The sequence below is a fragment of the Haliotis rubra genome, unplaced genomic scaffold (assembly GCF_003918875.1).
Source record: "Haliotis rubra isolate DU_JTF1 unplaced genomic scaffold, ASM391887v1 Scf319, whole genome shotgun sequence".
NCBI classification, from domain to species: Eukaryota; Metazoa; Mollusca; class Gastropoda; order Lepetellida; family Haliotidae; genus Haliotis; species Haliotis rubra.
The window spans coordinates 838868-852816 of NW_025766990.1; the positions used below are offsets into that span (position 1 = coordinate 838868).

Sequence of the window (13949 nt, forward strand, 5' to 3'; positions counted from 1 at the left end):
GAGATACTAGAAAACCCATCTAACTGTACTATAAACCACTTAAATTCTGTTACACCCACTTTGGGTGGAAGACCATGCGGTCTCCCAAGCGCGGGAAAACAGAAAAGTGACGAGCGATGACCCGAGCGAGAAAATGGGATTCCTCGCTCAGAATCGTTTTTCACAGCGCCACTGTAGTGATCACAGGCTTCACCACGTTATTAGATCACCGTGGAGTTAATCGCGGCTCGCACCTTGTAAGTATTGAGGCCCAAATCTACGGTTTTATGTAGACCCCTGAATCAGGCAATGTTATACTCACAAGATGGCTTCCACGAACTCCCTGTGGCGATCGGTTGTCTCCGGCACTTTCCGTCGGGTCCCCCAACTTCCGGTTGACAGCTCCGATCACCACAATCATTCTCACACACATTCTTACGAGGCTGCTGAAAGAGGGCTTCATTTTCTGGATTTAACTTGGACATGTACTTTCGAAAGGATACAACAGGACAGAGGGGAGTTCCTGTCGCGTATACACGTGGCTTTGTGTACTCGGAATCGCCGAAGCCCCCAGGATGATTTTTCGTGGATTCGCTATGTGCCATGGATATGAATTCACAGCCAACATCGTCTGTTTCGACAACAAAGGAATGAACAGACAACTCCCTCTGGTTCTCACAGCCCCTTCGTCCAAACCCTAGGGTCAAATCAAACCACACTTTGTTTTGAAGGTCTACAGGGTTTTCCAAATTTTGTTTGTTTCTAATTTTAGCTAAATCACCATCTGAAATGGCATTGTGATGTGCTTGATTATCAAGACCTAACTGCTTAAATTTTTTTTAACATTGCTGCAAAAACGGAGTTGGCCGAGTGAAATTCTTTGTCTTGAAGAATGTTAATTTTCATGTTAAATGGTGGCTGTCTAAGGTGTCTGTGGATCGCTGCGCGGATCCCCAAATACGATGACTTGGCATAATAATTCCCGTCGGAATTTCGGACTTCAGCGTAGAATCGCTTCAGCAGAGCGTTCAGTTCATCAACTGGAAATGTCTCAAACTCGGGAGAGAGTTCGTGAAATTGTAGCCACTCTGGAAATATATTTGAATTAAAAATTTTTATTTTATGTGCGCTTCAATGTTTTGATATCATTTTGTTAAAAGGTAAGTAACAACTATATTTAACATGTTCAAGATGATTTACATCACCCTCGTTTATCATAGGATATGTTAGGTCAAATCTTGATAATTTTGTTGATTTAAAAAGATTGTCTTTGCTCTTACGTTTCATGATTTTTACTCCCCACGCAGTTGTTTGAAGGGTGGTTTTGCTCCTCGAATCCAAAACAATATGTTCTAGATCATTGTCGGTCACTGTTTTGAAACGCTTGGTAGCAGGTTCATTTTTGATATCTAAAACAGTAAAATGGTAAATTTGAGTGGAATATTTACTTATGAATAAATTAAACTGCCGTTAAATTTCGTAATAATTGATTATTTATGCAAGGAAACATTTCGTACAATACAAGAAATAAATTGAGGAATATTTTCAGTCCATTTTTTTTCTTTCCTTTTTATATGAAGAGACATGCACCTAGCTTTCGACTTTTCAATTTAAGAAATGTGAAACGAATTATCGCTACCTGTAGAATTTTCCAGCTTCGAAGTTTCTTCATTTGCGTTAGGCTCCAGAAATTCTTCGTCGAACCATTTGCTTTTCAGTTCAAAAACATCACAGATGCTGCCGAGGTAGAAGTCTCCGATGTCAGACATGTTTGTTTACAAACAATAGGGTCAACGAGTTCGTTGAATTCATACGCGGTGAATCGGTCACTTTAATTAGCGGTCATTTAAGTACGGTTTTAATGAGCTCTCAGCCAATCAGAATCGATTATCACACATTGTCGTGCTAGAATGCTTGATTTATAGAGCAAAAACACAACAAAATCACTATGCTTGACTAAGCTTTAAGAACAACATTTAATCATGACAAAATAATAATGTAAATGATATTTGGCACACATGAAACAAGGAAATATCCGAAGATTTCCGAGTGTTACGAAGTTTTCCGAATGCAAGTCAAAATACCGGTTTTCAATCAGCGTATCGCAATATGTATCGTTTTCACGTATCGTTTTCACCGGTAAACCGGTTATATTGCGCGGCCCTACAAAGTACAGAATTGAAATCTGCAATGAACAGTGATCATATGCATTGACTTAATTCATTCATAATATGATATTGTGCTGAAATGCCATTAAGGAAGAAATGATTGTCCATTTTTGACCCCAAAATAAAAATAAATGTAGATAAACATATTTATTATTGTTATTGATATTATTATTGTACATAACAATTAGCCATTCATGCCATCAATCACTTGCACTATTGGACGTACTCAGGGCCTTTTTCCAGGAAAAAGCAGAACACAGGAGGATTGACTCGTGTGTGTTGGCATTATTATTAATCTTACTTTTCAAGGTTTTCTTGCTTGCGTTGGGTATTTCCATGGTTTCAGCGTCAATAAGCAGTTGAATGAAGTCTTTGTTCTGGAAACATATCAAGACATTGATACAAGTTTGAGACCTTTACCACTTTGGTGAAACACAGGAGCAGGAAATAATGATAACAGATGTAGAAACTTAATCGGAGGGAACAGGGATTCGACCTTGGTTATAGGTTCCTGGCATATCGAAGGGACGCAACTCTGCTCAAAGAATTGCGATATAATTGACCATCTGTTCCCCAGAACTCCTTCATAATGTCAACCCCACGAATGTTCTCTGCGAAACAGTGTCGTGGCTGTCATATATACCACGCCATTATAAACTGTGCGTGCATATTTGATCATAAGAGCATGTATATATATTTTATATACTCATTTCCTTTGCACAGTACTGGCATTGGTTGAGGATGGACTTTATACTTTTTTATTCTCAAGATTTTAATTTATAAATTGAAATATTACATCAGTAATCATAAAACTTATTAGCGAGCAATATTGGTTCCATTCGCAGAGTTGTGTTTACACAGGGGCCTAGATTTTCGAAGCTCTCTTTGCGCTAAGATAGTCGTAAGTTAAGGTATGGCACTTACGACTATCTCATCGCTAAGAGAGCTTCGAAAATCTAGGCCCAGGGCCCACAAATCTCTCTTAAGTCTACGATCTCGTAACTTTCCTTGTAGCATTGCTACCTCCTATACTGTAACACTGATTTACGATAGCCGTAGCGCTACAAGAGCTTTCTGAAAAGGGGCCCAGGATCTGCTGATTTCAGACTCGAACCTAGGGTCCTCCTGAAACATGAGTATTTACGGGTTCAAGACATACCAGAGATGTCTTTAGCCATTGTGGTGGCCATGAAATACATGCGTAACAGGTGTAGGGCGGTAGGGTAGCCTAGTGGTTAAAGCGTTCGCTCGTCACGTCGAAGACCCGGGTTCGATTCCCCACATGGGTACAACACGTGAGGCCCATCCCTGGTGTCCTCCGCCATGATAGCGCTGGAATATTGCCTAAAGCGGCGTAAAACCCGACTCACTCACTCACCGTAACAAGTATGACATACTACCAAACACCGTGTCATACAAACTGGCAACATGGTCAACCAAATATCTGTGAAGACGTACTTCATTCTTAGGTTCGAGCTTCCTCAAGTTGATGGCGTCAACCAACGCTCTCAGAATATACTGATACGGAGCCTTGGGGATGACGCTGAAGCCAAGTATTCTAAGCAGGGGTACCATAGATGGGAATATATCTGGAAATAAACCCAAAAATGTGTGTAAGGTTCACTAATACCCCCGACCGTGACTCCCAACTTGAGGTGAACAACAATCAATAATGATTACTGTTGACAAAAATACAACATCAAACATTGCACTGCACGTTTCATTTAAACAAGGAGCCATTACCCGAATGTGAAAATAATCCATAAAGTGATGGTAAAGTTATTGGTTCAAAACAATTTATATGATACGTTTTCCACAGTTCAAGTGATGTAAATTGTAATAATTCTCGATACATTGAAACTATCAAGGCATGACTTTGCACTGCACTGTAGATATGGGGTCAGTGGGGTAGCCTAGTGGTTAAAGCGTTCGCTCATCACGCCGAACACCTGGGTTCGATTCCCTACATGGGTACAATGTGTGAAGCCCATTTCTGGGGTCCTCCGCCGTGATATTGCTGGAATATTGCTAAAAGCGGCGTAAAACTAAACTCACTCACTGAGATCCAGACTATCAGATGATGGTGCAAAAGATGATGACTCACTGCTGCTGAAATGGGAGAAGGCTCCTTTCTTTCCAGGGCGAATCAACTTTCTTAGGTTGTCGTATAAGATGTCGTCCGTGTCGGTGTTGAGGCCAAAGGCTGCTTTGACGATCACCTCAAGGGTAAACCGACCAAAATAACTGTTGATTGAATATTTAGTCATGTTCAAGATCATTTCAAACGAAAAACAGTAGCATTACATTTAACAGTAATTCACATAGCAATTCTGTCTTTAATCAGGAGTGAGTGAGTGAGTTTAGGTTTACGCCGCTTTTAGCAATATTCCAGCAATTTCTCGGCGGGGTCACCAGAAATGGGCATTCATGTGGGGAATCGAACCCGGATGCTCGGCGTGACGAGCGAACGCTTTAGCCACTAGCCCAACCAACCGCCCCTTTAATCTGGAGGACGACGTGGACCTATTTGCATCTCCAGACTTTGTCGATATTGGTACCCGCCATTTCCAACAAGGGACTGCCGTTGTCTTTCGTAAATTCATATTGTCTGTATCTTGTTCTAGCCAATGCCAAACATTCTGAAAATTTTGGCAAATGGCAGTTGACAATTCCTAAATACACCGGTAAAGATCATTATTCGATATAACATAAGGCATGAAGGTCGCAGGTTCGATCCCCATCCGCGTCATACCGAAAGACGTTAAAATATTGTCCCTGTCTGGCGCTCGGCATTAATGGATAAAATAAGGAGTGGTCGGCCCGGGCTCCGAGTAAGTATAATGTGTCTGAGCGGTGTATTCATGCTTAACTGCTGCGTGGTATCTCAGTGTGCAAGCATTACAAAACCAGTCTGGGCTAGTACAAGCAGCCACACATACACACGCATGCACGTCGTCATAGTCTTAAGTACGACGTCAAACCCCATTTCACCTCACCTCACCTACAACGACAATGTTTAGCATTGAAGGGGGATGTTGCTGGGTGTCTGTGAAAGTGCGTTTTGGGGATTAGGGGGTACATTGTGAAGTTGTCAACGACGTTACCAAAACCTTGGACAAAACACACATCCTTACTTGACACATTCATGAAACGTGGGGCGGTCGGGTAGCCTAGTACTTAACGCTTTCGCTCGTAACGCGCAAGACCCGGTTTCGATTGCCAAAAATGGGCACAATATGTGAAGCCCATTTCTGGTATTCCCCGCGGCGTAAACATAAACTCGCTCACTTCACGAAACGTACTTACTCTCGCAAGACGATCTCGTCTCCATCTCTGTCTCTCAGTCTCTTGACCAAGGCATCGGCACAGTCATTCAATATGCTGCCCATCTGGGGATATAGCAGAGGAAATATGCAAAACAACAGACATACTTGTTGTTACTTCATAAAACGTACATAACTGTTAGGAGTCGGGTTAGTGACAAAATGGATGTTAGAAGCAACTCCTTAATTTGTCCACGTGTTCCTACTTTTAGCCTGCCTGTATTTGTGACCGGTTCCAACAGTGCTTATGTTCTTGCGAACACCTGGAGACATTACTACTTGGTAGGGATTCTTAAATACACAATTGCGGAATAATATATACTGATGGTACATTTGAAGCAACACCTAAAAATTGAAGCTACGAAAGCTTTCAGATGCATGTTAGGTGCGCAAAATGCAACGTGACCTTCAAAAATGGTATGTGAATACACTACATGGGCTTCTACACTATATGGAGAGTCCCTGCAGCGACACAACGCAGTATGTTTATGACATCAAGATCATTTATTCCATTGGAGAAGTACAGTGGTAATTCCCCCAAAATGGACATACCATAAGGTATTCACATTTTGATAAAAAAATGTCTTCACCTTGCCAACTCTGTAATGTTTTGTGGAACAATAGAACTTCTTGAAATGGAATCCACTAAACTTGACATTTAAAACAATAACTGGGTCATCAGTAGTACGTGTATCCGCCATGAGCCTGAATCACCTCTTGACAGCGTCTCCTCATCGATAGCATGAGTTTACGAACAAAACGCATGGGCAGATTGTTCCATGCGTCTAGCATTGCCTACCTGAGTTCTCGAATGTTGGCCATGGCCTGGTTACTGGCGGAAATACGCCTACCAATCGCGCACCACACGTGTTGGATCGGATTAAGATCTGGACTTACACTTGGCCAATCGAGGGATTCAATGTTATGCTGCCTCTTAGGGTCGGTAATGATCCTAGCACGATGAGAGCGTGCTGATAGATGTGCGCAACATGAGAACACATTCACTCCCGCCGTTTGATGCAACCATTGGCGGAATTGATTTGAAGGCCCAAATGGTGCCTGACGTGCCATTCGTAGCAGCCGTCTATCATCCATCAAATCGGTCTTTTTGAGTCGACCTCGACCAGCGGCAACCTTGACTTCACCTGTCCTGCGGTGTTTGTTCAGCAACTTGCTGATGACGCTGTGACAGACGTTAGCGCGTTTTGTAATCTGCCGCAAGGACATGCCATCTTCTCTCATGCCTACAGTTTGCCATTTTGTAGCCTCAGATTATGTAACTCCGAGCCGACATTATATTGACCTCAGATTTGTAGCCATATTACTAAATCATCAACTCGCACAGTACTACTCTCGAAACAACGTATTGTGAAATGTGTACATGCAAACATTTCACATTCATGCACGGGCAAAACATGTAATGCACGTGCATATTGTTTTCTGAACTGGAGAGACGAAGACGCAGGCCGCGGAAAACTGTTATTCATTCAATGTATTCATTTGAATGGTTTCATTTACATCATGTTCGATCAGGTGTTGCCTCAAATTTTACCATCTGTGTAGTTGACATGTCTTATGATTATGCATTTAACCACACACACACACGCGCACGCACACACACACACATTCACAGACAGGCACACACATTTACACATCCACACTCAAACACACACACTGACAGCCACGCTTATACAGACAAAACACACACACACACACACATACACACGCGCATTAGTATTACCTTGTCCAGCTTCCCTCCACTGAAGGTCGGCGCCATGACTGCACGTTGTCTCCTCCACGCATCACCTTTGGAGAAAAGCACACCGTGACGCACAATGCCTGGATTCAGATCTGGAAACTTTAGAATAAAGATCGTTATATATAACACATACTGAAATATATCAAAGTAACTATTTGCGTCAAGTAGTGTTGGGAATTGGTTGAAATCTCACAATTGATGATTGTTTCATAACCAATGACCAATCATCGAAAAAAATTGGTTAGTGTCATTTTTCAGATTTTCCTATCCAGGTTGTTATTGCAGATATGTATAATATGATGCAACTTGCTACTTCAAAGTGATGACTAAGATATCATGGACATAAACTTCCCGGAGTCTTCAAGAAATATTCAGTCATGGCTTTTCAGTTAGTGAAGTGAGTTTTCTAAGAATTAAACACGTTTTCAGGCACTGAAAACTTCAACGATATGTTCCATTGTCAAGTATTTCAAAGACTAAAACAGTTGTTCCAAAATCGTTTATGTTCGATTATGAGAAAATGTGATCGATTGCTTGGTCGTTTGGTCACTGCGATCAATCATCGTATATTTCAATTAATCGGAACACCACCAGTTCAAGTCCTATTACCACAATTCTTATTAACTCAGCTAGGCAAGAGGTAACAAGAGTGAGTGAGTGTGGCTTTGCGCCGTTTTTAGCGACATTCAAGCAATATCACGGCGGGAGACACCAGAAATGGGCTTCACACATTGTACCCATTTGGGGAATCGAAATCGGGCCGTAGGCGTGACGAGCGGACGCTTTAACCACTGGGCTTCCCCACCGCTCCCATAACACAATTTACGATACCTTTATCAAATAATCACCAGCTATGCCTTTTTCTTTTTTTACCATCAATTCAAAAAGATTTGTTGTATTCAGTGAAACCTTTAATAAACTCTTACCATTCTGTCCGGAAAATCCTGAAAGTGTTTGATTGAGACTTCTTTCAGTATGTCGAGATCTTTGACGAATATGGTCGGAGTATTTCCAACGTAAAATCTGAAAATGTATCGGATACCAACTAGGAGTGTTCTGGAGTACATACACAAATCACATATACCAAGTTTTCATCAGATGAATAAATTTTATTCAAGGGCAAAAGTTATGTGACACAAAACAGCAAACAGAATCAGTGGTACACTTTTACTGCTTCCAAGTTATGTTATTACTTGGAAACACAAATGTTTCAAGGTATGGTAACGATCAACAGATAATAAGAACAGCGCATCTGACATGTGAGCCGCAGTTCACAGGGCAAGTCAGTGGCGAGTGTGTCCACCTTGTACATTGTTACAGGAAGAACGATTTGACGGAGTTTCTGCATCAGTGTTGTCGCTCCATTTTATACAAGCTATATGGCGGCGGTCGGTAAATGAATCGAGTCTGGATCAGACAATCCAGTGGTCAACAGCATGAGCATCGATCTGCGCAATTGGGAACCGATGACATGTGTCAACCAGGTCAGCAAGCCATTTTGTTTATTGGCTGACAATTCAGGCGATCTTGAAATGCATTAACATTTTCCTGATTAAGATACTGTTCTAAAACTGAGGAAAAGTCTGGCGTTATCGAGTTGAAACCCCAGTTAACTGCAGCTCTGTTGCAAAAACGGTAAACGGCCATTTGCAAAATCGTATCTCGGTACTTCACAAAATTTAAGTTCCCCTCAGTTACAATTATTAGCATCTTCGCTGCAGCTGTTGTCTCAACCCAGATCACAGCGCCTCCACCTCCACAGCGATCCCCACCAGAACAACACATTGCCAGATCTAACGTTCACATGTGCTCTTATAGTCACGTTCTTTACCTCGGTAAAGAAAGAATCGTGACTCATCGGTGAAGAGGACTCTTCTCCACTCATGGATTCTCCATCCCTACTGGAGATCTTGACCTGGCGTCAGAATTGTCCGTCAGGCCGGGCATCTTGTACAGATGTCGTACGCGTAGGTTGATTGGTTGGTTTGCTGTTTTACGCCGCACTCAGCAATATTCCAGCTATATGGCGGCGGTCTGTAAATAATCGAGTCTGGACCAGACAATCCAGTGGTCAACAGCATGAGCATCGATCTGCGCAATTGGGAACCGATGACATGTGTCAACCAAGTCAGCAAGCCTGACCATCCGATCCCGTTAGTCGCCTCTTACGACATGCATGGGTTACTGAAGATCAATATTCTAACCCGGACCTTCACGGGTGAACGTTACTGACAGCAGCATGACCAATGGACAGATTCCATGCTACAGTAACTTTTGCCTCTGAGTATACATTGTTATCCGTTCATTTTTCATCTTCTGCTTATAGATAAGTAAGCAACCAACTGAATGACAATCTTACGTATTTGTGAAGGTCCTCTGTTATCATGTTATGCGTCATGGCATCATTCTGCCGTCATAAACACAATGGGCATGACAAGCTTAAAACGCATTTAAACTCGGGACATGAACACGTGCAACATTGATTTGTTAAACTGTAAAGCACAATAAGAAATTTACAGCAAAGCACAGATGAAATATAAGACATACATGATCAATGATAAAGAACATAGCCTCAAAACGTCACTCTCTGTTGTCTGGCATAACAGATCCCATTAGAGGCAGAACTCAAACTAGTGATGGAAATCATAAGAATAAAGGAATGAAAATGTGATGTAACTCTAAGAAAACATACCCATACACATCTCCGAATGAATGCATCCATTCGGCCAGCACTTCGCGAAATCCCTGGAAAAGCAACAATTTGTTATGACTAACTGGATGATTTTCAAACATTTGCCAGTATAAAAGCACTCATGAGAATTCTGATCATGCACCTCATATTAATCAGTTTCTAAACATGTCAGATGTTTCGAATTCTAAACAGGTTCCACGAATGGTATCTTTGTAATGTGATTCCAACCTGTTCCAAACCTTTTGGAAAATCATGCATACAGACACGTATTAACTAAAGTATTCACAAGGGTTAATAGTTACACGTTCTCTATGCATGTACATGTTTTCAAAGGTTCCTTTGTTATACTTGTGAATATTACCTTTTTCCTGATTTCTCTGATGTTTCCAAGGTATGGCTCTGGATGGGGTCCAGGTATCCCGTACTCATGGAAGAAAGTGTTCTTCCATTGCCCATAGCTACAGTGAGAAAATACGTTCTTCTAAGGGGAGGTGAATTTAGGGTGAGTGAATTTGGTTTTACGTCGTTTTTAATCAGCATTCTAGCAATATTACTGTTGGGGACGGCAGAAATGGGCTTCACACCTTGTACCCATGTGGGGAATCGAACCCTTTCTCTTCGGCGTGACGAACCAACGCTTTAACCACTAGACCACTAGTATAAGTTCAGACATCTGTACTTCATGAGCTAAAAAAGGGAGGATTGACTCTAGAACATGTGGTGTGGTTTAGTATATGTTGTTTTTAATCTTGAAGACATCTGTAACCCGTGAAGATCCAAGTTAGAAATTATCTTCAGCAATCCATGCTTGTCGTAAGAAGGAACTAACGGCATCGGGTGGTCAGGATCACTGACTTGGTTGACACAGTTCATCGTATCCCAACTGCGTAGATTGATGCTCATGGCGTTGATCACTGGATTGTCTAAGACTGCACTTCATCAGGTATACAAAAGTGGTTTAGTATATGTTGTCTTTAATCTTTAAGATATCTCTACTTCACCAGGTAGACAAAAGAATGATCGTCACTACAACGTGTTCTTGTGATTTAGTATACGTTGTAACTGTAAGATATTCGTTTCGGTTAAACTCCTACATTTGATAACAGTTCTTAAGAATTTGCCTGTATAAGTTTTGGAACCACGCATGCGCAGTGTGTGTATCTAGCCATGTGCTTATGCCGCCGAAGTTGAATACAGATGAGAGGAGCTCACTATCGCGTCATGTTGTTAATCCACGCCAGCACAATACAAAACAGTAACGAAATCAAAGTTAACTCACAAGTACGCCAGTGATAGGAAGGTAGTTCCAGCCAGGAGAGCGTTCTGTATGCATTTACACGCATCCATAGTGCCTTGGTATGCTCTGGCGGCGTTGTTCAGTGTGGTAGATTTTATTGTGATATGATTTCAAAGCAATATTAATTAGAGAACTCTGTAGGTGGCCGAGTTTATTGGCCTGGACCTAACAAGCCACAATGACACTGTGGATGGTAATATGAAACATGATATATATATAGACATGTAACGGTGCGATGTCAACAACGCTGGGCTAGATGGGCACCATATGGTACATGTACTTATTATATTATATATATTGTTATATATTATATGTACTGTAAAATGGAATGATATTCTGCGGTTGAACCTTTTTTATAAATAAAAACTAAAAAGTAATATTAATGATTGTAGCTACAAGTCTTCACAGTGTGTAGTAAGAACAAAACATAACAACAATGTTTACATTTTCAGTCATATTTATTCAGTTCTAATTTGCAACATTAAAGTGTTTAGAATTAGATCGAGAATACAGTCCTCAAATGCAACCTATAAATGAGGACTATCATAACTGAATAGTTACTAGTCCTCAACGTGATTTTGTCGTCAGGGGCTAGCGGACTAGTGTGAATTTTGAAAGCTGGACATTACACAGTTTCATGCCAGCCTGATCACCTCGACATGTACATACAGTTGGTCCTTGTTATCTCGACTGTACCCATATGCCGAACATGCCTATTAAGACATGTTTTGTCAATCCCACATGTAATACACGCACGTCGCACACAAATTGTAACAATTATTATTGATCACGTAATTAGAATATCAATTGGCCATCGCGTGCATCTGTTGTAGTTATTGCATCTGTTGTAGCCACTTTTACCTCATGGACGTATATGATTTGAATATCTGGATATCTCGAAATTACAGCACGGTCACACTGGTTTGGATAATGAGGTCCGATTGTAATTGAATCTTCTCCAGCTGAGGGACGATCAGTCAGGTGACATGTGCGTTTCATCCTCATCAAACTTGCTATGGCTGCAATCGTGAATCGCTGTGGGACCCAGAGAAGCCTGATCGTAGTCTGTCATATGGCCCCTAACATTTGCTCGATATATCCCATGCAAATCTAGCACAGGCGATAAGTCTAGATTAACACAGTTTCAGAACATGAAGAAAATATCTGACTCCTGTTCATTATGTTCTACGAATACAATTTAGGAACTGTAAATACGTTCATTTAAGAGACCAGATGATTTTCAGGCTGTAATTATTAACATGGAACAAGGTCGAACTCCTAGAAATGGGTTTCACACGTTGTACCCGTATAAGGAATCGAACCCGGCCCTTCGACTTTACGCGCGAACGCTTTAACAAATAGCCCACCCCACCTCCTCTGATATCGTAGGAAGTGCTACAACTAACCTAGTAATTGTCCTAGTAATGAGGACAAAAGCGATTCAAGGATGGGAACGCACGAAATCCTGGCGCAACCAAGGAGTGTAACTCTACGCTGCGACATTGTTGTTAAACTGTTGACTACTGTCCGCTGCTACTATGTTGCATATAGAATGGGCAACAATGTTGTCATATTGTTGGCCTTGTTGGCCATAGTCTGCCGCAACATTGTTGTCACACCTTTGACTACAGTCTGCAGTGATATTGTTGTCATATTGTTGGCCATAGTCTGCCGCAACACTGTTGTCATATTGTTGACTACAGTCTGCAGTAGTATTGTTGTCATATTGTTGACTACAGTCTGCCGCAACATTGTTTTCTTATTGTTGTCATTGTTGTCATATATTGTTGTCATATTGTTGACTACAGTCTGCAGTGACATTGTTGTCATATTGTTGACTACAGTCTGTATTGTTGTCATATTGTTGACTACAGTCTGTCATATTTGTTGACTACAGTCTGTGATATTGTTATATTGTTGACTACAGTCTGCCACATCATTGTTGTCATATTGTTGACTACAGTCTGCAGTGCTATTGCAATCTGCAGTGATATTGTTGTCATTATACAGTCTCGCACAGAGTCCACGCACCTCCCAGTCACGATGAAATTGATTACAACACACAAGCTGGAATATGATGTAATAAGAGATGATTTGAATCATAGTTATAAGTTTGTTTGGAATGAAGAAAAACAACACACAAGCTCGGATGAGTTTAGAATGAAGAAAAATCGGATGAGTTTAGACAAAATATGTTCTCAGATAGTGTGCAGGACTTACTCGATAAATGTTTAGATACAGCCTTTAGTGATATCAATCAGAGTATAGAATATATTGCAGAGGCTTTGTGCTCAGCTGCAATGGGTATGAAACGAAAATTGACACATATATATTTTAGTAAGAACAGCCCATGGTTTGATAGTGAATGTAGGCGTTTGAAAGCTGAGCGTTGCCGTAAATTAAATCAGTTCAGAATTTATAAAGACAAACAGCACTTAGATGAGTATCATTTAGTTAGAAACCTATATAACGCTAAGTGAAAGCAGAAAAGAACAGAGTACTATAAACAAAAACAGATAAAACTAGAAAACCATATCAATTCTAAAGAGTTTTGGTCAATACTTCAAGGTTTGAATGGTAAACAGTCTACTAAACATGATATAAGTACCCGTGAGTGGTTTGAACATTTCAAACAATTGTTTACATCAGCTAGCAATGATGTAACGGAGGATGTAAGTGCTGGCAACGAGAGTACTAATGTACGTACAAGCACACCAACTGACTTTGACCT

General features: G+C 41.0%; 1 protein-coding gene across 1 annotated transcript; it reads right to left on the reverse strand.

The window, feature by feature from the left end:
* Positions 1–281: 281 nt before the first annotated feature.
* Positions 282–11283, reverse strand: LOC124283644 (cytochrome P450 3A8-like). The gene is made up of 10 exons (XM_046719637.1): positions 11201–11283; positions 10283–10379; positions 9922–9974; positions 8156–8252; positions 7212–7328; positions 5454–5536; positions 4252–4391; positions 3606–3736; positions 2449–2524; positions 282–676 (listed from the first exon to the last, which is right to left on the reverse strand). The coding sequence occupies exons 1-10, from the start codon at positions 11266–11268 to the stop codon at positions 282–284; spliced, it is 1257 nt and encodes a 418-aa protein (XP_046575593.1). The 5' UTR covers positions 11269–11283.
* Positions 11284–13949: the final 2666 nt, after the last annotated feature.

Bases quoted from the DNA above. Each gene is read 5' to 3' on its own strand.
- LOC124283644 (XM_046719637.1), bottom strand. From the start codon at position 11,268: ATGGATGCGTGTAAATGCATACAGAACGCTCTCCTGGCTGGAACTACC. The intron at 4,392-5,453 runs GTAAGTACGTTT...TTCAATCAACAG, and splicing joins GACGAGATCGTCTTGCGAGA to TTATTTTGGTCGGTTTACCC. The intron at 677-2,448 runs GTAAGATTAATA...ATTTGACCCTAG, and splicing joins AAGCAAGAAAACCTTGAAAA to GGTTTGGACGAAGGGGCTGT.